The following is a 23,812-nucleotide window of genomic DNA, read 5'->3' on the forward strand; positions in this document are numbered from 1 at the left end:
CATAAGTTAGTTATAATCTAATGGGTAGGGCTGGTAGTTATATGGCAGAGGGCGTGGTGTGTGAGTACTTCATGATTATTATTTTTATTTTGTCTCCTAGTGAGAGATGGAAGTTTCCCTGGAGGTTGCTGGTTTCAGTGGCTAATTTCTTCCATCTGTTCTTAGTTCATTCAGTATATTAATATACCTCTTTTTCTCTGTTTTCTGTTCTTAATCGATCTCTGTTATTCTTCTTATTTGAGTGTTTCTATCATTGGTCCAACCTTCCGGATACGTCATTGGGCGCACTGATCTACCATCAACAGAAACTCAAACTCAATCCCGTCTGGAAAACCATGATGAACAGATTCAGCATCTGCAAATGGATGTCAAGGATATCAAGCTGGGGGAATGCAGAACTTGCCTGACTAAATGGATTAAGCAGCAGAGAAAACAAACCGAGCTCGATGCCGGCAAAAATTCTGGAGTGGCCACTGAGTCTTCTCCGACACAGACAGTCCACTGGGATTCAGGTAAGCCCACAGCTCCACCTTTTGGGTCTCCTTCTGTCCATTCCAAACCAGGTGAGGAAGTTTATCTAGCTGCGAAAAAGGTGAAGTTGCCCGAGTTTTATGGCTATGATCCCGGGGGTTGGACATCTAAGGCAGAGATGTATTTCAAGATCCATGGAAGTCTGATGGAAATGCAAATCCGATAGGCGCAATTGAGTATGATTGGTGTTGCTCAACATTGGTACACGGTAGTAAAAGAAGTTTATGATCGTTTGACATGGGAGTTGTTTACACAGGAGCTCCTTCAACGAGTCAGTGGATTGAAGATTCAAAACCCATATGAACAACTCTTTACTGCAACAATCATTATATCGAGTACCTTCTCCCCTTGGTACCGAGGTTGACGAAGGCCCAATTTGGGCTACTTTCTGGGAGGCATGCAATCTGACGTGAAGCATTGGGTGAGGCTTCACCGGCTGGACTAGCAGCTGATGGCGATGTATGATGTATCTCACCCAGGAGGTGGAGGCAATGTTGTCTCATTCTGATAAGGTTTTCTCTGCTCAAAGTTTGCACTATGAGAGGTGCAATGAAGACGTTAATTGCAAAACCGCCATTCACCCATCCCATATCCCTATCCAAGTATGATATGGGTCATAGCCAATACTATTCCTAGTGGCAACCGTAGCTCCCCCTGTACTTGTTATCATTGTGGGGGAGAAGGGCATGTTAAGAAAATTTGTTGGAAATTGCATGGTAAGCCGTCTGAGTACTCGAGACAGAATGCTCCTAGGAGATCTGCAAATATGGCAACTCAAAGTGGCATCGTACCAACCTCGTCCTCTATCACTATTTCTACAGATGAGTATGCTCGGTTTCAGCAACTCTCTGCAACTTACGATGCAGAACAACCATCAACCTTCACCTCTGCTTTGGCTGATACAGGTAATCATGTTGCAAGTCTATCCACCCCCTCTCGTAGTTGGGTTATTGACTCTGGTGCTACAGACCATATGACCTGCAACAAGGTATTCTTTCCTCTTTTCAACATTTGGCCAATTCTCCATCTATTATGTTAGCCAATGGCTCAACTGCTTGTGTAATTGGACAAGGGAAAGCTCACCCAACATCTAATATTCCTTTATCATCTGTTTTGTGCTTACCCAATTATCCTCTAAATTTATTATCTGTCAGCCAACTCACCAAGACTCTTAACTATTGTGTTATTTTCTATCCTACTCATTGTCTTTTTCAAGATCTTGGAACGAAGCAAATTATTGGTAGAGGGAACATGGTAAATGGATTGTATGCTCTTGATTCAATTTGGTTATCCGTCGTTTCCCGTTTTGCTAAAGTTATATCCTAGTCTTTCGCGAGATTCTACTCTGGAGTGTGAAGCTTGTCAATTTACTAAGCATCATAGAGTTTCGTATCCTCGGCGAATAAATAAACGTGTTGGGTCTTCCTTTTATTTGGTGCACACTGATGTATGGGATCCATGTCCTGTTGTGTCCAAACTCGTTATTTTTTAACTTTTGTTGATGACTATTCTCGCGTTACTTGGTTATTATCTTTTGTGCCTTTCATGCTGAGATTCACACCCAATTTAACAAATCCATTTGTATTTTGCGAAGCGACAATGCTAAAGGATGTGTATCTAGCACCTTCCAATCATACCTTTCCCAACATGGTATTATTCATCAGACTTCTTGCATCGTTACCCCTCAGCAAAACGGTGTTGCTGAATGTTTACTAGAAGTTGCTCGAGCGTTGTTGTTTCATATGCAAGTTCCTAAAGCCTTTTGGACGGATGCAATTTCCACTGCCAATTTTCTCATCAACTTTATGCCCTCTTCAGTCCTTAACGGTCAGATTACATACTCCCTTCTTTTTCCATCGTCTTCCTTATTCCCTCTTGCACCTCGTGTCTTTGGGTGTACTTGTTTTGTTCAAGACCTGCGACCACAAGTCTCTAATCTTGATCCCAAATCACTCAAGTGTATCTTTGTGGGTTATTCTCGGACTCAGAAAGGGTATCGTTGCCACTCTCCTTCTTTGGGTCGTTATTTGGTGTCTGCTGATGTTACCTTTTTTTAGAACACTCCTTTCTATGGTCTTGTCTCAAATCCTTCTGTTAATGAGTCAAGTCCTTCTGATAATGATTATCTTGTTTATACTGGTCTCTGTATCTTCCCGACCGATTGTCCGTCATGCGTTATCACCTCCCTCTAAGTCTTTTGTAGCAGCTAGACTCGGTTGATGATCCTTTCTCCCTCACTGAAGCACTGACTCATCCTGGCTGGCTTAAAGCAATGCAAGAAGAAATGCATGCTCTTGAACAGAATCATACTTGGTCTTGTGTCTCTTCCGTCTCAGAAGCGTGCTATCGGTTGCAAATAGGTGTTCACTGTCAAATTCAACTCGAATGGTTCTGTTGCTAGACTAAAAGCTCGCTTGGTTGCAAAAGGTTATGCTCAAACTTATGGTATCGACTATTTAGAGACATTTTCCCCTATTGCCAACTGATCGATTGTTTGTTTCTTTGGTTGCTACTTACAATTGGCCGCTTTAACAACTGGATGTCAAGAATGCCTTTCTGAATGGCGATTTACGAGAGGAAGTTTATATGGAGCAACCACCTGGGTTTGTTGCTCAGGGGGATTTCTGGGAAAGTTTGCAGGTTCTGTAGGTCCTTATATGTATTGAAGCAATCTCCTCGTGCCTGGTTTGGGCGATTCAGTGCTGTCGTCATAGAATTTGGTCTTTGTTGAATGATATTGTGATTACTGGATTGGCATTACAAAATTGAAAAAAAACTCCTTGGTACTTATTTTCAGACAAAGGACCTAGGACAATTCAAATATTTCTTGGCGATTGAAGTTTTTTTAAGCCGGAAAGGGATTTATCTCACTCAGAGAAAATATTGTCTGGATGTATTAAACGATGCTGGGCTGATCGAGGCAAAGACTGATGATGCGCCTATGATACCAAATGGGAAGTTGAAGATTGACGATGGAGATTTACTTTCGAATCCTAAAAAATAGATTGTTGGAAAATTGAAACATCTCACAATCACTCGTCCTGATATTTCCTTTACACTAAGTGTTGTAAGCCAATTCATGTCATCTCCTGGAATTTCACATTGGGATGCTGTCAATCATATTTTGAAGTACCTAAAAGGGATTCTGGGACATAGTATACTGTATCAAAATCATGGGTATCACACTGTTGAAGGTTTTACAGATGCAGAATACACAGGAGATCTTCTAGATTGGCGTTCTACTACAGGTTATTGTGTATTGGTCAAAGGTAACCTCGTATATTAGAAGAGTAAAAAGCAGATTGTGGTGTCTAGATCTAGTGCAGAATCTGAGTACAGGGCTATGACACAAACTATGTGTGAACTTGTATGGCTACGCAACCTTCTTGGTGAGATTGGGTTTGCTAAGAGGAAACCTATGAAGTTATGGTGTGACAATGAAGCAGCTCTCTATATTGTCAACAATCATGTATTAAATGAAAGAACAAAGCACATAGAAGTTGACTGCCACTTCACTCGGGAAAAGCTAGAAGTTGGCACAATCATAACTTCACATATCAGAACAGGGGCAATTGTCAGACGTGTTTACGAAAGCGTTACCGAGAAATCGGGTTAACTATATATGTACCAAGCTAGGCATGATTAATATCCATGCTCCAGCTCGAGGGAGAGTGTAATTAATGTAGAGCATGCTTTGTAATTGATGTAGAGCATGCTACAGTCCAAGGTTGCTCGATGTTTACTTAGGCTGCTATATGTCTAGACAGCTTGTAGGGTAAAGGTGTCTCAATGTCATTGTCACCAGGGGTAATATCATAACTAGCTAGTGTATAAATGTATGTGTACGTAACAGAAGTATTGTGAAATACAGAATTACATCAATTAAGTTGGGTGACAAACATCGTGCAGTTATTTCAGAAAAATGTTGTGATCTTCCTATCTGTCTCAGTGATTTCAATTGTATAGTGGAAGCCATAGCGTTTGATATGGGAAATCTGAACATGGTTCTAGGCATTGAGTGGTTGAAGACTTTGGGTGAAGTTACTCATCATTAGACTATACATTATATGCATTTTTCTTGTCATGGGTAGGAATACATTTTTCAACGCATTCATCAACAATCACAGGGAATTCTTCTTTAAGTCAGTGGTTAACCCGCTCCAATGGTTCTAATTCAGCTTACAAGTTTTGGGAATGGAAAAACAAAAGGAATTTTCAAGGGAATCAGCTCTTAACGCCCTTCTTGAGAAACTTGCATTGTTATTTGAGGCACCCTCGGATGGTAACCTTCTCGGTTACATGATCATCGCATTAATCCCGTGTCAAGCTGGGGGCCAGTGTGTTTCCATCCTTATCGGTACCCGTATAATCAGAAATCGGAAATTTGAAATTCAACATCAAGTAGCAGAGTTGCTTCAGATTAGGGTCTTCCGTCCTAGTAAGAGTGCCTTTTCCAGTTTCGTTATCTTGGTGAAAAGGAAGGATAATTTTTGGCAGATGTGTGTGGGTTATCGTGCACTAAACAAAGTCACAATTCTAGAAAAAATTTCTATTTCGGTTGTGGATGAGCTTATTGATGAGTTGAGAGGAGCTCACTTTTTTACCAAGTTGGATTTGAAGTCGGGATTTAATCAAATTCGAATGAAGGGTGGTAGCATGGAGGATACGACCTTTCAGACTCACGAGGCCACTATGAATACTTGGGAATTCCTTTCGGTCTCACCAATGCCCCTTCTAGGTTTGTGATGAATGACTTGTTTCCCCCTTCATTTGAGCCCATATGTCCTTCTCTTTTTTCGACCATTTTGATCTATAGTTGCTCATGGTTCAGTACCGCTTCAATATTGGCAAGTAATCTGTTTTTTGTCAATCAGAAGAAATGTGAGTTTGGCAAGTTTTTCTATGGAGTACTCGGGGCATATTGTTAGTGGACTAAGACCCGAAGAAGATTCAAGCAGTGGCAGATTGGTCGGTTCCCAAGCAAGTCAAAGGAATCCGTGGATTTCTCGATCGTACCGGCTATTACTATAAATTTATTCAGCATTACGGAAGTATAGCACGACCATTAAAAGAGTTAACCAAGAAAAACGCCTTACAATGGTCAGCTGAAGCTCAAATTGCTTTCGACCAATTAAAAGTTGCTCCTATCTCAGCACCAGTTTTGGCTTTGTCGGACTTTACAATTCCTTTTGTGGTAGAGTGCGATGCTTCGAGCCATGGCATTAGGGCAGTTTTAAAGCAAAATTGACGCCCTACTGCCTTTTCTAGTAAGGGACTGTCCAATCGAAATTTAGCCAAGTCCACTTATGAACGGGAAATTATGGCTTTGGCTTTGGCATTACAACATTGGCGTCCTTAACTTTTGGGGCCTAAGTGCACGGTTTTTACGGATCAAAAAAGCCTGAAACGTCTCCTTTTGCAGCAAATTACAACATCAACAACAACAACAACAAAGCCTTAGTCCCGAAATGATTCGGGGTCGGCTAACATGAACCATCATATAAAACCGTGAAATCAAGTCGTGTCAGCAACACAAATTCGCTCCCTCCACTCCGTCCTATCCACTACCATATTTTCCTCAATTCCCAGTAAACTCATATCACTCTCGATCACCCTCCTCCAGGTTTGCTTAGGTCTTCCCCTACCCCTCACCACTACATCCCTTTGCCACTCTTCGGTTCTCCTAACCGGCGCATCAAGCGCTCTACGTCTCACATGGCCAAACCACCTTAGTCGGTTTTCTCTCATTTTATTCTCAATAGATGTGACCCCTACTTTTGTCCTAATTATTTCATTACTCACCCGATCCTTTCTCGTATGACCACACATCCATCTCAACATACGCATCTCCGCCACCGACATCTTATGGATGTGGCAGTGTTTCACTACCCAACACTCCGTACCATATAACAATGCTGGTCTAATTGCCGTCCGGTAGAATTTTCCCTTCAATCTATTAGGCATGCCGGGGTCACAAAGGAAACCCGTAGCACTCTTCCACTTCGACCAACCAGCTTTAATCCTATGAGCAACATCTCCATCTACTTCTCCATCCGTTTGGATAATAGATCCTAAATACCGGAAGCAATCCGAAGCCTGAACAACTCTCCCATCTAGGGTGATTATCCCTGCCTCCCTACTCCTATAGTCGCTAAACTTACACTCCAAATATTCAGTCTTACTTCGGCTCAACTTAAAGCCTCTAGATTCTAGAGTTTGTCTCCATAGTTCCAACTTCCTCTCCACTCCTTCTTTCGTCTCATCAACCAACACAATATCATCTGCAAACAGCATGCACCATGGTATACCATCTTGAAGTGAACTTGTTAGTTCATCCATAACGATGGCAAAAAGAAATGGGCTTAGTGCGGAACCTTGATGCACTCCAATCGTAATAGGGAACTCTTCAGTCTTCCCAACACTAGTACGTACACTCGTGCATGCTCCCTCATACATGTTCTTTATGATGTCAATATATTTCTGCGAAATGCCTTTCCTTGTCAAGGCCCACCAAAGTACTTCCATTGGTACCTTATCATATGCTTTCTCCAAGTCAATGAAAACCATATGCAAGTCTTTCTTCTTATTTCGATAGTGCTCCATTAATTGTCTCATTAGATGGATGGCTTCCATAGTTGATCTTCCCGGCATAAAGCCAAACTGGTTTTCCGAGATCTTCACCGTCCTCCTTAGCCTTTGTTCGATCACTCGCTCCCAAAGTTTCATAGTGTGACTCATTAATTTGATTCCCCGATAGTTGGCACAATCTTGGACATCGCCTTTGACAAAGGGATTAAGATACTTTTCCTCCATTCTGATGGCATCTTATTGTTTCTCCAAATTTTGGTGAAGAACGCCGTCAACCATTCGATTCCTCTTTCTCCCAAACATCTCCAAATCTCAATAGGGATGCCATCAGGTCCTACTGCTTTCTTCAACTTCATCTTGCTTAATGCCATTTTGACTTCACCCTTTTGAATTCTCCGCAGGCATTCATGATTTATCATATCGTGATGGATACTTATATCTCCAACATCTTGTTTGCGATCTCCATTAAATAAGTCATCAAAATAGGACCTCCACCGTTCTTTGATATCCTTATCTCCAACTAGGACGTTCTGGTCCACATCCTTCACACATTTAACTTTTCCGAGATCTCGCGTCTTCCTATCTCTCATCCGAGCAATTCTATATATGTCTCTTTCCCCTTCTTTCATATCCAATCTTGTATACAGATCTCGATTCACCTTTGCTCTAGCATCTTCTTTACTTCCCTTTTAGCCTCTTTGTATTTTTCGTAGTTCTCGTCACTCCTACATTTCCCCAATATTTTATAGGATTCTCGCTTACTCTTTACTGCTTGTCGTACTTCTTCCGTCCACCAAGATATGTCCTTGCCCGGTGGCATGCTACCTTTAGATTCCCCTAGAACTTCCTTCGCTACTTCCCTTATACTATGCTCCATCTTAGTTCATATCTAAATCCATATTACAAGTCCAAATATCTTTTTTGGTCATCTCATCCACAAATTTTTGTTGATTCTCCCCTTGCAATTTCCACCACTTAATCTTAGTCTCTACTTGTGGTGTTTGTTTTCTTATACATTTCCTACTTCGAAAATCAAGCACCACTACTCTATGTTGGGTTGTCGTACTCTCACCAGGGATCACCTTACAATCAATATAACTTTTTCTCCAAGCACTCCTTACTAAGAAGAAGTCAATTTGGCTCGCATTACCGCCACTCCGATAAGTCACTAAGTGGGATGTTCTCTTCATAAACCATATGTTCATGATACTCAAGTCATAGGCTGATGCGAATTCCAATATATCATTTCCTGCTTCATTCTTATCTCCAAAACCATACCCTCCATGAACTCTCTCAAACCCATCTCGCCTAGAACCCACGTGTCCATTGAGATCACCCCAGTACCATTTTTTCATCCCTAGGAACCTGTTGCACCACTTCCTCTAAGTCCTCCCAAAAAGCTTGTCTTATAGAGACATCTAATCCTATTTGTGGCGCATATGCACTAATGACATTCACAACCTCATGCCCTATCACTAGCTTAACACTCATAATTCTATCGCTCTTCCTAGACACCGCTACTACATCATCAATATACTCCCTATCAATAAGAATACCTACTTCATTTCTACCCTTATCCTTTCCTGAGTACCAAAGCTTATAACCCCAAGGAGCTATCTCTCTAGCCTTGGCTCCAACCCACTTGGTTTCTTGTAGGCACATTATATTTATTCTACTCCTCTTCATAACATCTACAATTTCAGCTAATCTTCCTGTCAAAGAACCTATGTTCCACGTCCCAAAGCGTAACCTACTACCCTTACCCCTACCCCTACCATAAACGTGGACTAGCTTATTTACCCGCAACCCTTGCATATTTGACACCACCCCCGGGTCCTGGGGTGGCGCGCCGCTTCGGGGCGACGACCTAGCAACCCTTGCACATTTATCACTACACCCGGGTCTAGGAAGTGCAGCGCGTCGCTGAGTAGGGAACGCCCCAACGATATTTATATTATGGTTCATGTCATAAGATGTGGCTATCAAAATTGGTTATCAAAATTACTTGGGTTCAATTTTTCAATTTGCTACAAATCGCGAAAAGGAAACACGGTTGTTGATGCTTTGCCTCTCTGCGACGATGATGAGGAATTTTCTGCCATAGTTTCATTTACATCTTGGGTGTAAGGAGCTAAATTACTTGAAGACGTGAAGCAAGATCCTCATTTATAGCAGATTATTTCAGATTTATTTCAAAATACTTGTTCTCACCCAAGTTATTCTCTTCACAACGACATCCTCTGTGACGGGAACCGGTTGGATCTTTCTCGGCAGTCTTCATGCATTCCCAAACTAATTGAAACAGGGGTCATTCGGGATCTATATTTAGTTTGCATGGCGACTAAAATCCGAAATTTGTTCAATCATGTGACATGTGTCAACATTGTAAAGCTAGTTCTCTTGCTCCATCGGTCTTCTTCAACCTTTGGGCATCCTAGAGGGTGTTTGGGAGCATGTATCTATGGATTTCATTTTGGGCTTACCCAAGTCCGAAGGGTATGATCCCTTGCTAGTGGTGGTTGATAGTTTATCCAAATACGGTCATGTTATTCTGTTGAAGCATCTCTATTCTGCTTAAACCATTGCTGAGACTTTTGTCTAATAAGTGGTGCAACATCATGGCATTCCAAAGTCTATCTTGCGCGATCGCGATCCGATTTTAGTTAGTAATTTCTAGCACTGCAGGGAATACAACTCCACATGAGCTCCTCCTATCATCCTGAATCCCATGGGCAGACCAAGGTTATAAATCGGTGATTGGAATCTCACTTACAATGTTCTGTAGTTGATAAGCCTCGTATGTGGTCATTGTGGGTACTGTGGGCCGAATTCCGGTATAATACTACTTTTCGTAGCTCTATGGGCACCTCCCCTTTTGAAGTTGTATATGGCAGATGACCTTCACTCGTAGTGCAGCATTTTCCAGGAGAAGTTAGGTTGAACCGGTTCGTCAGGAATTGCAAGATCACGATGAGGCGTTACACCAACTTAAATCTCATCTGCAATGGGCCCAAGAGCTAATAAAATCATTCGGATAATCATCGTTGCGATGTTCATTTTGTTGTTCGAGAATGAGTTTATCTTAAACTCCGCCCTTACTGGTCTCAACAGGTCAATTAAAAATTATCCGCCAAGTATTATGGGCCTTCCCAAATTACTTCCAAGGTGGGTCCCAATGCTTATCCCCTTCAATTGCCTGCTTCCTCCAAGGTTCATCCGGTTTTCCGAATTGGAGTCAAACCTTTCTGATTTTTATCTTCTAGCAGCTATTCTTCATCAACATACTCGAGTAAACCAGGGATTTTTTGAACTTCAGGGGTTGATTTTGTGGCAAGGCAAGCTTGAAGGCTACTTGGGAGGATTCCCTTTCCATCAAGAGCCAATTTCCTGATATCCGTCTTGAGGACAAGACAGTTCTAAATGGAATAATGAGAGAGAATTGCCAATTAGCCATGCCTTGGCCCATGTTTCTCATGGCCCAAAGATCTACCACGTTTACTCTAGAAGGAAGAAGGCAGCTTGAAGAGGCTGAGGTGGCATAAGTTAGTTATAATCTAAGGCGTTGGGCTGGCAGTTATATGGCACGGGTTAGTGGTTGTATGTCATGATTATTCTTCTATTTTGGCTCCTAGTGAGAGAGGGAGGTTTCCCTGGAGGGTGTTGGTTTCAATCCCTAATTTCTTCTATCAGTTCTTAGTTCATTCACTATATTAATATATTTCTTCTGGTTTTCTGTTCTTAATCGATCCCTGTTATTCTTCTTATTTGAGTGTTTCCATCACATTCCAAACACCAAAATAATATCTTGGCAAAAGTGGTGTACTACACTTGTCAATACTGCTAAAAAATAGTTGGTATTTAATAGACATCCACCAATATCTCCAGCATATCGGAACGTATCCCGTTTTATTTAGGAAATTTCTTGGTGCTAAGAATATAAATTCTATTCATTACACTATTGACGTGCTTCAAGCTCTCCAAATCAACAGCCTACTCTGGATCAACAATCAAATTGCAAACTTAAACAAGTCAACAAAATCTAATTTAACCCAAAAGTTAACTTTGTAGCCATGTTAGTCCAGAACTTTGATTGTATGTATGGCTGATTTCTTCAAATTCTTAATGAAAAACCTAAACTCGTAATGAAAAGTATGTGTCTGTGTGTGTATCAGATACTTCATAGGAGTTAATTTTCGGCTAAACGAATCATTCGTAACATGACCAGTGTCCATTAATTTTTTGTTTCTAAGAAATTAATTGAACATAGGATTGAAAATCACAGGCTAAAATGGCCATGAGTTAAAGCTCAATTGGAGTTCACAAACAAGTTGAGTAGGTTAACTAATACTCAAGCAATTTCATATCTATTTCAAAATATGTTTCACATGTAATGCTAAACTATCTCTGTCGAGCTTTGCAAACATATAGAAAACAAGTTCGATTATTTTTTAATTATTATATATATTTCATTAATCTTTAATTCAAAACAAAATAATGACTATGGGCAAACAAAATGAGTAATTAGTCCTAAACTCTAACTCTCAACTAGTCACAATTCACAAGGACCATAGAAAAAACACGTAAGGGCTTCTTTAGGAATTTGGCTAGTCCGAAAATTAGGAAATTCAAAGTTCAAAATACAAAACCCAAAGACTAATCAGCTTCTCCCTCCCCAAGTTCGTTCTATCTACTCTCTCATCCACACTAGTAGCACTAACAACTACCGTCCATACCCAACCATGCCGGAAGCAAGGCCATCAGCCACCAGTAGCAGCTACTATTTTTTGAACTCGGCCATGACAGCTGATTGTTTTTTTTTTTTATCTTTTAAATTCGCGTGTTTATTTTTTAACTTCTATCCTACTTATTCTATGCATGTACGATAAATCTGGTTAAAGCTCGTCTTGAGACATTAACGAACCAATACCGAGCCTACCTAGGTTCAATATCAGTTATGCGTAGGGAAAGCCAATAAATAATAAAAGAAACAAAAATTAAAGTAAAATAAACAGTACCAATAGAAAGAAACGCAATTGATAAACTGAATTCATCAAACTTAACAAACAGTTTTCTTTAATAATAACTAAACTGTGAAAATGAAAAACAATTAAAGTAGCTAAAGTACCTATCCGTTCAATCACATTCTTCGTCAGGTAATTAGACAAGCACTTCCATTCCCCATACTGAGTCAGATTATAAGGACCAAGATGTCTGTCAAATTCTAAACTTTTAACGGCATGAGAAAATCTCTCTTCCTTGGTGGCAAAACAAAGGGGAAAACAAAGAAAAAATGAATTCAATGATCATCATATAATTAGGAATTAAAAATAAAAAAAATTCATTATTACAATAAAAAATTTCATTTAGATAAGAACATCAAAAATTACACGTGTACTAGACAGATTGATTTAGTGAATAATATTTATCTAGATTGAATTGGTTAATTTATTTGCCTCCATTCAAAGTTCATATTAACAACTGAAAGCCACATCAACTGTCATTGTCAATATGCATCTTTACTTTTTTGTTAAGAAACAGATTCACGGCAGAAGCTGTGGGTAAACACAAACAGGAGATCTAACAACAACGAAAAACATATCTCTATTAACAATATTAAAGCATGCTCTTTCATGTTAATGCAACCATTCACAATAAGATACAAATTCCCGAAATGCCTTTGATGTATAAAATAGAATGAATATGTTTCTAGAATACACGCTTAACCATTAGTGAAAAAAATAAGGTGTATGCCAATCAGATGGAAATGAAACCATATACATTTGAATTAATCAATTTTATCAACTCCAATAATTTTTTCTTTTGTTGGAATAAAAGGAGACAAAAAGAACAAGAGGAGGATGCCAAATTAAAAGGAAGCAAACCTCTTCCTCCGAAACTTTCACTAGTCGCTCCTCTTGCTGATCCCACTTGCGAACAATCACCTGTTTCAGCCATTAATACAAACGTTCAGCCCTAAGCTTAGATCTCTTATAACTCTTTGTTGACAATGTATGCAGATAATGATAAAACCAACTGAATTGATAAATTAGCCCAGAAATCACTTTTCATGAGCCCTTAAACAGGACACGGTACATCCTGGGAAACACTTATTAGCAATTTTCTCCATGTAGTCCATTCATGAATTCACCAAGCAGGTGGTAATGGAGTAAGCATTCAGCCACAACAGGAGATTATATATGCACAGATTCAATTCAAATAGTAATCCTTATATTTTTTTTATGTAAAATAGTCAATATATATATGTGTGTGTGTGCAAAAACATGAAAGTATAGCAAATTAGAAGAATATTGTGCATAGATTTGAGACCTCAGAGAGGCCACCATCAATAAAGTAGCCAATGACTGGTGAGAACTCCTTTCCATCCCTGCATCACAATAAGTTAAGCATGAAGAAGATTCACAGGTGATATTGCACAAAAAGGTAATGTTTTACACAAAATAAGTAAGAATGTAAATTGTTTGACAATTAGCAACATTAATCAGAGTCAAAAATATCCTAAACTAATAGATTGTGCGCAAAAGATTTGATGCGACAGAGATGATCATAACAACTCCATATCCTAAGATTTGCAGATGTATGTATATCTTGATCAGTTTCCACCCTTCAATGAGTAATGAGCCAATTGACCACAGGTCAGTTACTGCACAAAAAGCGCAGGCTGAAATAGAAATTGCATTTTGTCTCCCATAGTACAAATGTGTCTATCAAGATAAATCCTTATGTCAGTACAGCTAACGTGTAACAGTAAACTCAAGCAATAACAAGAACTTAACCGCATTACTGGAGAATTAGAAAACCAGCAAGTAAAGTTCAACAAACTAAAAACTGAAACACCACCAAAGAAGTAAAAATTTAGAAGCAAATAAGACTAATAGACAATACATAATAAATGAATCATCTAAATATTGGTGGACAGGTAAAAATACAAAAGCATATGGACCTGCTGGACGAACTATAATATACAAAATGAGGACCAGGAGGAACCATCTTGATGCCCTTAAAAGCAGGACCTACCGAGAACATCTGCAAAAGCAGAATTACATAAGAACAGTGCAGTCTTCCTAAAACTTGAAAGCAATAAAAGGAAAAACTGTGAGCGCTATATTAAATGCAAACAGAAAACAATTTCCTAATTTCTTTGAGAAGCAAACTTTAAAGAGAAGAAAAGTGGTATACCTGAGTGTCAATGCCAATGAGGGTATACTGGGGAACATCGAGGAGAAGAAGCGTGACTCCTTGCCGTACGAACTCTACAGCCGATTCAGGTTCCATAGTTTTGTGGATTTTGATTTTAGTTTAAGAAAGAACGGAAAAGATCAAATAAACAAGAAGAAGAAGAGCTATATAAGTTGCAACAGTTAGAATCCAGAAACTCCTTGTCTGCAGTCGTTTAAAAGTTTAAAAGTTTAAAAGTTTACAAATTTACAAATTGGTATCCTGTGTTCATTCCGTGATAATGCAGTCCGAACTGACTAACGGTTAAAAAAAAGTCAAAAATCAAATAGTAAATAATTATTTTTATCTTTTTATTTATTTATTTTATAAATTAAACCATTTATTATATAATTATCACAAACAAATCCAAAAAAAAAATTCAAATGCACCATTTCCCCATCTCTCTTTAATCTCTTTATAAGACGGTAGTTTCAGAACCACTTTTGCTGAGGTGTCAACAACAACAACAACAACAAAGCCTTAGTCTCGAAATGATTCAGAGTCGGCTAACATGAACCATTATATAAAACTGTGAAATCAAGTCGTGTCAGCGACACAAATTCGCTCCCTCCACTCTGTCCTATCCACTACCATATTTTCCTCAATTCCCAGTAAACTCATATCACTCTCGATCACTCTCCTCCAAATTTGCTTAGGTCTTCCCCTACCCCTCACCACTACATCCCTTTGCCACTTTTCGGTCCTCCCAACTGGCGCATCAAGCGCTCTACGTCTCACATGGTCAAACCACCTTAGTCGGTTTTCTCTCATTTTATTCTCAATAGATGTAACCCCTACTTTTGTCCTAATTATTTCATTACTCACCCGATCCTTTCTCGTATGACCACACATCCATCTCAACATACGCATCTTCGCCACCGATATCTTATGGATGTGACAGTGTTTCACTGCCCAACACTCCGTACCATATAACAATACTGGTCTGATTGCCGTGCGGTAGAATTTTCTCTTCAATCTATTAGGCATGTCGGGGTCACAAAGGAAACCCGTAGCACTATTCCACTTCGACCAACCAGATTTAATCCTATGAGCAACATCTCCATCTACTTCTCCATCCGTTTGGATAATAGATCCTAAATACCGGAAGCAATCCGAGGCCTGAACAACTCTCCCATCTAGGGTGATTGTCCCTGCCTCCCTACTCCTATGGCCGCTAAACTTACACTCCAAATATTCTGTCTTACTTCGGCTCAACTTAAAGCCTCTAGATTCTAGAGTTTGTCTCCATAGTTCCAACTTCCTCTCCACTCCTTCTTTCGTCTCATCAACCAACACAATATCATCTGCAAACAACATGCACCATGGTATACCATCTTGAAGTGAACTTGTTAGTTCATCCATAACGATGGCAAAAAGAAATGGGCTTAGTGCGGAACCTTGATGCACTCCAATCGTAATAGGGAACTCTTCAGTCTTCCCAACACTAGTACGTACACTCGTGCATGCTCCCTCATACATGTCCTTTATGATGTCAATATATTTCCGCGAAATGCCCTTCCTTATCAAGGCCCACCAAAGTACGTCCATTGGTACCTTATCATATGCTTTCTCCAAGTCAATGAAAACCATATGCAAGTCTTTCTTCTTATTTCGATAGTGCTCCATTAATTGTCTTATTAGATGGATGGCTTCCATAGTTGATCTTCCCGGCATAAAGCCAAACTGGTTTTCTGAGATCTTCACCGTCCTCCTTAGCCTTTGTTCGATCACTCGCTCCCAAAGTTTCATAGTGTGACTCATTAATTTGATTCCTCGGTAGTTGGCACAATCTTGGACATCGCCTTTGTTCTTATACAAAGGGATTAAGATACTTTTCCTCCATTCTGATGGCATCTTATTGTTTCTCCAAATTTTGTTGAAGAACGTCGTTAACCATTCGATTCCTCTCTCTCCCAAACATCTTCAAATCTCAATAGGGATGTCATCAGGTCCTACTGCTTTCTTCAACCTCATCTTATTTAATGCCATTTTGACTTCACCCTTTTGAATTCTCCACAGGCATTCATGATTTATCATATTGTGAGGGATACTTATATCTCCAACATCTTGTCTGCGATCTCCATTAAATAAGTCATCAAAATAGGACCTCCATCGTTCCTTGATATCCTTATCTCCAACTAGGACATCCTGGTCCACATCCTTCACACATTTAACTTTTCCGAGATCTCGCGTCTTCCTATCTCTCATCCAAGCAATTCTATATATGTCTCTTTCCCCTTCTTTCGTATCCAATCTTGTATACAGATCCTGATTCACCTTTTGCTGAGGTGTCACCTTGTAAAAAAAATTAGCTTTTCCATCTCTCTTCGAAAGGACCTCTCTCTCCAAAACTATGAAAAACAACGTTTTGCATTCATTGTTGTGCGTTACAAGGTCTTCAATGATCAAAATAAAACCTAAATTATTACGTAGCTAGCCTCTCTCTCCTCAAGTCCAAAACACTTCATTCGACAATCGGAAGCCACAAATTCAATAAATCTTTAGCATTTCTATGAAATGGAGCATGTAGGTTTCGCCTTGGACAAATTCAATTCTACTCTTCCAAACCCTTACAGGAGAAAAAATGGGAGAGGAGAAAAAGGTTCAACCAGTTGTTTGGCATACCGTTAAACCCTTCGTTAATGGTGGTGGCTCAATCATACTTGCAACCTATGTCATCAAGCCTATTGATATGGTTAAGGTATCTTCATAAATGTATTCATATCTCATATCCCTCCCTCTTTGTCTTGATATGGTTAAGTTATCTCTATGAATATCTCTAGATGTCAATGTTATGAATCTGTAATCCCCTCTAAGACCCGAATTTAGGTATTTACTTGCATGTTCAGGTATATGCATATTGTAGTCTAAAGTTTTCTTTTTTTTTATCTTTGATTGGATTTTGAAAATGTGGAAGCTCTGCTCCAGGTTGAGGTAAACTCTCTATTTTAGCAATCACTCTTTGTTTAATTGCCGATCAAGTTGAATAAAAAAGTGTCATTTCACCGTGGTATGCAGATATGGCTAATTATCTCGCAGCTTGTATTGTTCCAGAAGGATTAAACTCCCAACAAAAGAAGAAATTCTTTTCCGATATTAAAATGTATTTTTAGGAAGATCCTTTCTTGTTCAAAACATGTGGAGATGGTATAATTAGGAGATGCGTCAGTGAAGATGAATATGAGTCTATAATGTCAGAATGCCATTCAAGCTCTTATGGAGGGCATAACGGCGTCAGTAATACAATAGCTAGGATATTAGAACGCAGATTCTTTTGGCCTACGTTGTTTAAAGACGTTCGTTCGTTTGTTATTCGGTGTGACAAATGTCAAAGAACCAGGAATTTAGGAAGGAAAGATGAGATGCCTCTCACAAGCATGTTAGAAGTTGAAGTTTCGACGTGTGGGGAATTGATTTCATGGGTCCTTTTCCCCCTTCTTTTGGTAAAACTTATATATTAGTAGTTGTAGATTATGTTTCAAAGTGGGTTGAAGCAATTGCAACCCCGACAAATGATTCTAAGGTTGTTGTTAAGTTTCTTGATGAAATATTTTGTAGATTTGGAGTCTCTAGAGTTATGATAAGTGATGGAGGTACCCATTTTATAAACCGAAGTTTTGAATCGCTTATGAAAAAGTATGGAGTACACCACCGCGTATCTATGCCATACCATCCTCAATCGAATGGTCAACCGGAGATATCGAATAAGGAACTCAAATGGATATTAGAGAAAACAGTTTCGTCTTCAAGAAGAGACTAGGCACACAAACTTAACAATGCGTTATGGGCATACCATACTACATTTAAAACACCTATAGGAATGACACTGTACCGACTCGTGTATGGAAAAGCTTGTCATTTGCCAGTAGAATTAGAACATAAAGCATATTGGGCTATTAGAACATTTAATTATGATTTGCAAAAAGTAGGAAAGAAGCGTTTGTTCGACTTAAACGAGTTGGATGAATTATGTCATTTATCCTACGAAAATGCAAGGATATATAAAGAAAAAGTGAAAAAATGGCATGATGCCAAAATTAAAGTTAAAAGCTTTGATAACTGGTGCCGAACTCTTGATCGGAATCCTTCCCTGCGAGGGCGCCGTTGGGATCGGCGGGGGGAAGCTCCGATGCCAAAGTCAGTATATAGTAAAAGAATAAACTGTAATGACAAAGTAGGGTTTAGGAGAGCGTGAATGAGTACCTCAATAGCTTGGGATGCAAGCTATTTATAGTCATGTAGTTGTAACCCTCGGTAACTAGAAAGTCTCCATTAATGGCGGTTACTGATCTCATTCAAGTATGACCGTTAGCTTATTAATGGGTCTATCAGTCACCTTTATCGGGAATCGGCGTATTTATCCTGTGGGCGGATCGAGGCATGATAGCGGGTCTTTCGTAGGTTTGACTATGGATAGCGTGTGGTGGAATCCCTGTGATCCGCCATTTTGGTAGCTTGCGCGATACGCCATGGCTTTCCCGATCGCTTAGATACGCGGTCATTTTGGCTAATATCCCTTTCGGTCCCGTAAATAATATCTCGATGTTATCAAGCTTTAATGTAGGGGATAAAGTATTACTGTTTAATTCTCAACTCATGTTATTTCCAGGTAAGCTTAGGTCTAGATGGTCAGGACCATTTATAGTCGTTAAAACTTTCGACTATGGATCCTTAGAACTAGAAAGAACCGATGGAGGTCGATTCAAAGTTAACGGTAATCGATGCAAAATTTATTATGAAAACGCTCCAATTCATGAAATTGAATTTGTGGACGAATTCTATGAAGATTAATTCATTAATTTTCATAATTATCATTGTTTATCTTGTATTTTGTTTCAAGTTTATCTTTTATTTTTACTTGTTTTTAATTTAATTTCAAATTATTTATTTTTACAATTTTATTTTTATATGATTTTTAGTTTTTAGATTTGTGTATAACAAGTTTACAATCTATATAAATTTATCAAAGTCATGTTTTTAATTAGTTTTCAGGAAATTTTTATGTGTTAGTGAAGTATTCAGGAATCTCAGTTGAGATTTTAGGAATCTCAGTAGAGATTTCAAAGTCTAAAATTATTCAGGAAAAGTTAGAAAAATTTCTGAACTTAACGAGATCAATTAAATCTCAACCGAGATTCGCGAAACAGGTTTCGACGCACATTTCCCAAGTGGGAAATAGCGTGTCGCGACCGAGATTCTGGAATCTCGATCGCGACACGGGTCGTTTTTAGACCTGTCACCTTTGTTTCTTATTATTCTTGAAGCTTTGCTGAAAAAATTCGAAAAAAAATGTCAGTTTTTGCCCAAAAGGTATGAATTTACACCTTTTCGTTTCCAACAGACACATTAATTCATCCTGATTCCTTATATATTTAGCAAAAATCAGAATTATTTTTACATCTTCATCTCTACCAAGAATTCTAATTTCTTCTAAATTATCCAACCTTTACCAAAAAGTTACAGAACCATTTTTCTTTTACAAAACATGACTACAAAGCAAAAATCTTCCAAGAAGAACGTTGTTGCACGCAACAAACATACTAATATGTCAGAACGCTATGGTGCACCATTTCCAATTTACAACCATGATGAAGGAAGACGTTATTATCGATCCCGATATGCAATTTTGGTCGGAATGCTATACATGGATGAGTTCTTAAATGATGAACTCGGTATAGGCGAAGATATGGATCCCTACTTGAGGAATTTAGGATGGTCTAAGTTCGCCTATATGCGGTTTCCAATAATTGGAGACCGGATTTTAGAATTCCTCTTTATAGTTCGCTTTGTGAATAAGCGTCGTGTTCGTCTCAATTTTTGTAAAGATGGCGAAATATTCACTTTTGGATACCCTAAATTACATGCCTGGTTTGGTTTCCCGCCCAGGGGATACTACTAATTACCATCCTGGCAGAGACATGACATCTCGGGATATTTGGAGGATGTTAACTAGTTTTTGGCGATTTAATCCAAGTCTCGCTTACAACAAGTCCATCAACTCCAATTCCATGATGTATTTACACAAGTTCATATGTCACGGTTTGTTTGGACGTACTAGTAGAAGTGTTGTCAACGATACAGACTTGTATGTATTAGGAGATATTTTCCAAGGCAACACCGTCAATTCTTCGAAGATATTGATGGAGGGTTTGGTTGCCGCATCACGATCCAAAGATAAGAAGATTGGATTTGGGAATATAATTTGTGGAATCATCCTTGGAGCAAAAGGAGCAATTTCTGTTCCATGGACTGATGCAGAACCATTTCCGATTATGGATTATGAGTTTTTGGAAAATGAGGGTCTTGTGAAATGTATCTTTCGAGTCGGTCCAAGATTTCTTTCTGCAGAAGAAAGACAGATCTTTATGTAAGCGAAGATTGATCGTTACCGGGCCATGCGAATCCCAATTCAACGGGATGAAAGTTTAATTTAAATTGTTTTTGTTTTGTTTGTTTTTAATTTGTATATATTTTGTACATAGGTTTGTTTTTAATTTTCTTTGTATATATGTTCTTATCAATTTTTGTACATAAATGTTTCATGCTATAAATTTCAATTTAACTTAATGATTTCATTTTATGTTATGATTTATGTCTGCTAAATTTATAACATTCAGAACTGAATCTGAACAATGGTTATTAAATTCTAATAAGAGGTATTAATGATTAACTATTTAAAAAAGTTAATGTACATTCATTTTACATTTAATTACCTTAAACCACGTAATGTTCATTTATGTTTCATTAAACTCTATTTAAGACATTTAATGGTTCATTAATCAGATTTTAATAAGGTTAAACATTTGGTTTCTCCTTCATTTAATGTTTTATTTTGTGTTTTTAAGTTTCAGGTATTAAAATATTCGTACATAGGACATATTTGCACAGAAATTGTGTTAAAACGGAGTTTTTATTTGCGTTTTTCAGCCACCAGGGCACGAATCTCGGTAGAGATTGTGAAATCTCTACGCGAGCAGCGAAAATCGACAAATTTCTGGAGATTAACTCTCCAGAAATTGCCGTGTCGCGACCTGTAGGGGGTGGGAGTTCCGATTTTTTGCACTAATTTGGCCTATTCCTATTCCTATACTAACTCTAAACACCTATATTCAACCCTATATATACCTACTCTTTACATAAACATCACATCACCTCCAATTTTACCCAATTAAACACACTAAACTCTTCCCAATACTCTACCTTTTACTCTTCCCAATTTATTCATTCCTTATTCACTATCTTCCTCTTTCATTCATTCACCATTACCATTTACACAAACCTTTCAATCCTTTGATTTTCTCTCTTTTTTTATATTCTCCAAACTTAAAAAAAATCATGCCTAGAACCAAGGTCTCCGGACACAAACCAAAGGTCACCGAAGCTAACCGTCTTCGTGTGAGATATGGAGCTTATTTTGACATCGAGTCTGAAGCAAAAGGCAAACGCTATGTTCATTTTTCCATGACCAAAATGGAGTTCATTAACATGCCTTTTCTTCATTTTGATACGGTTAGTGAGTTATCTTTCTCGGACCGAATTAATGAATTTCTTACTACTCTTGGTTGGAATACCTTTGCAAGCATGAAATTTCCTCATAATGATGAATTCATTATTGAGTTTTTAGTTACTTTGAAATTTGATAAGAGGAAGAGGTTTATCACTTTTCGGAATAATGGTATCACTTATCAAATTGATTATGAAGCTATGGGCAACATGTTTGGTTTTCCAACTAGTGGTTTTGTAGAAAGGCCTAAGGAAATTGGTTCACACACCATTTGGCATGCTTTGTTTGGCCACGATACTTTTTATCCCAACAACACATCTAGCAAGTTGATTCGTGACAATTGTGTGTTTTATTTTCACAAATTCTTGAGTTTCTCCTTGTTTGGAAGGGTTGAGAGTTTAAAAGTCCAAGTTTGAGATTTATTTGTGCTTGATTGTTTGTTGAAAGGTCTCCAAATTGATAGCATAGGAATTCTCTTTGATAATTTAGCCCGTGCCGCCGCATCCCACGCTAAGCAAGTACCTTTGGGTAATTTTATTACTGGGATTGTGATGGGTGCACGTGGAGAATTAACGGATTTTCAAAACCTCTCTTACCAAGGCTATTTACCTCTTTTGGATATCTCAACTCTTCTTTGAGCCAATTTATTGCTTAGAGAAGGTCCCCCCGTTTTTGTTTTGTATGAGGAGCGTATTGCCCATCTTAGTGGTCATATGGGTGGAGGAGCTTCTAGTTCATATGGTGTAGGTACCGAAGAGGGTGGTGAAGAAGAAGCGGGTGAGGAGGAGGCGCATGATGAACCACAAGTACAAGAGCCTAATGTTGAGGAACAGATTAATTTGCAACAAATTTGGAACCAAATGAATGCACACAACCGGCAATTGAACTTGCGATTGGATGATATCGTTGAAAGTAACTAAACAATGAGTTCAAGAATTACCGAGGTGGACACCAATATCAACACCTTGCGAAGGGAGCACAAGTCAACAAGACGTTGGGTATTATCATTCTTCCATCGTCAAAACGTTGTGACCACACCGTCTCCACCGGATTCGCCTACTCATGCATAGGTTTTATCTTATCCTTTTATTCATCATTTATCTTGTTATGTTATTTTTCAATTTAAGTTTGGTACAATATTTATATTTCCTAATATGTTTGGTACAATTTAATTTTCTTTTTAATATTATGATGGATGATTTAAATTTCATAATTTTTATCTCTTACTTCGTCTGATTTATTTTCGTATAATTTTCGTGTTTTATCAATTTTTGCACCAATGAGGACATGGTCCAAATTAAGTGTGGGAGGAGATATTACATATATCGTTTTATTTTAGTACGAATGAATGTAATGAATAAGAATGAATACCATTTATAAATATAATTTTTATGCAACATTTTTAATATGCAAACAGTTTTTGCAACACATTTTGCAAATTTTTAACAAAGTCATACTTTTTAATAATGACATTTTAATGCAAAAACATTGTTTTTCATAACTTAACATTTTCATATGTTTATAAATTAATCATAAGTTAAATGTTTAGGATATGATTATTTTTAGGTTATCATTATCGTTAGAAATAAAATTTCTATACGGGCAATATTTTTCAAATTTTTTATAAATCTCCGAAACGATTTTAAGTAAAAACATCTCGAGTGAATGTACTTAAGTAAATAAATTCTTTATTTTAATCTCTATTTTATATCATGAAATTCATGATACAATAAATCTTATTTTAAATTTTGAATTAGGTTTATAGGCATTAAATTGAACTAACAATTTTTAGCTCGGTTTGATTTTCGTCTTACATTAACACCAATTGAAGTTTGTAAGGAAACTTTAGCCATAATACATGTTGAATTTTAAGTCAATATAGGATGAATGTGCTATTTTTCTTTTTCCCATTTTACATTTTTAATTTTATAACTCATGTTAATTAAATCAAGT

The 23,812-nt window shown here is 38.1% G+C and overlaps 1 protein-coding gene across 1 annotated transcript in view; it reads right to left on the reverse strand.

Annotated features, from left to right (window-relative positions):
• Nucleotides 1-14,530, reverse strand: part of LOC136202770 (uncharacterized) — a 29,896-nt gene extending 15,366 nt beyond the window's left edge. The window contains exons 1-5 of the mRNA XM_065993637.1: nucleotides 14,317-14,530; nucleotides 14,081-14,163; nucleotides 13,447-13,504; nucleotides 13,002-13,061; nucleotides 12,245-12,374 (exon numbers count right to left, since the gene is read on the reverse strand). Coding sequence (XP_065849709.1) covers nucleotides 12,245-12,374; nucleotides 13,002-13,061; nucleotides 13,447-13,504; nucleotides 14,081-14,163; nucleotides 14,317-14,412 — 427 coding nt within the window. The 5' untranslated portion in view covers nucleotides 14,413-14,530. The remainder of the gene's footprint in view (nucleotides 1-12,244; nucleotides 12,375-13,001; nucleotides 13,062-13,446; nucleotides 13,505-14,080; nucleotides 14,164-14,316) is intronic.
• Nucleotides 14,531-23,812: the final 9,282 nt, after the last annotated feature.

Source organism: Euphorbia lathyris, chromosome 1 (assembly GCF_963576675.1).
Source record: "Euphorbia lathyris chromosome 1, ddEupLath1.1, whole genome shotgun sequence".
NCBI lineage: Eukaryota > Viridiplantae > Streptophyta > Magnoliopsida > Malpighiales > Euphorbiaceae > Euphorbia > Euphorbia lathyris.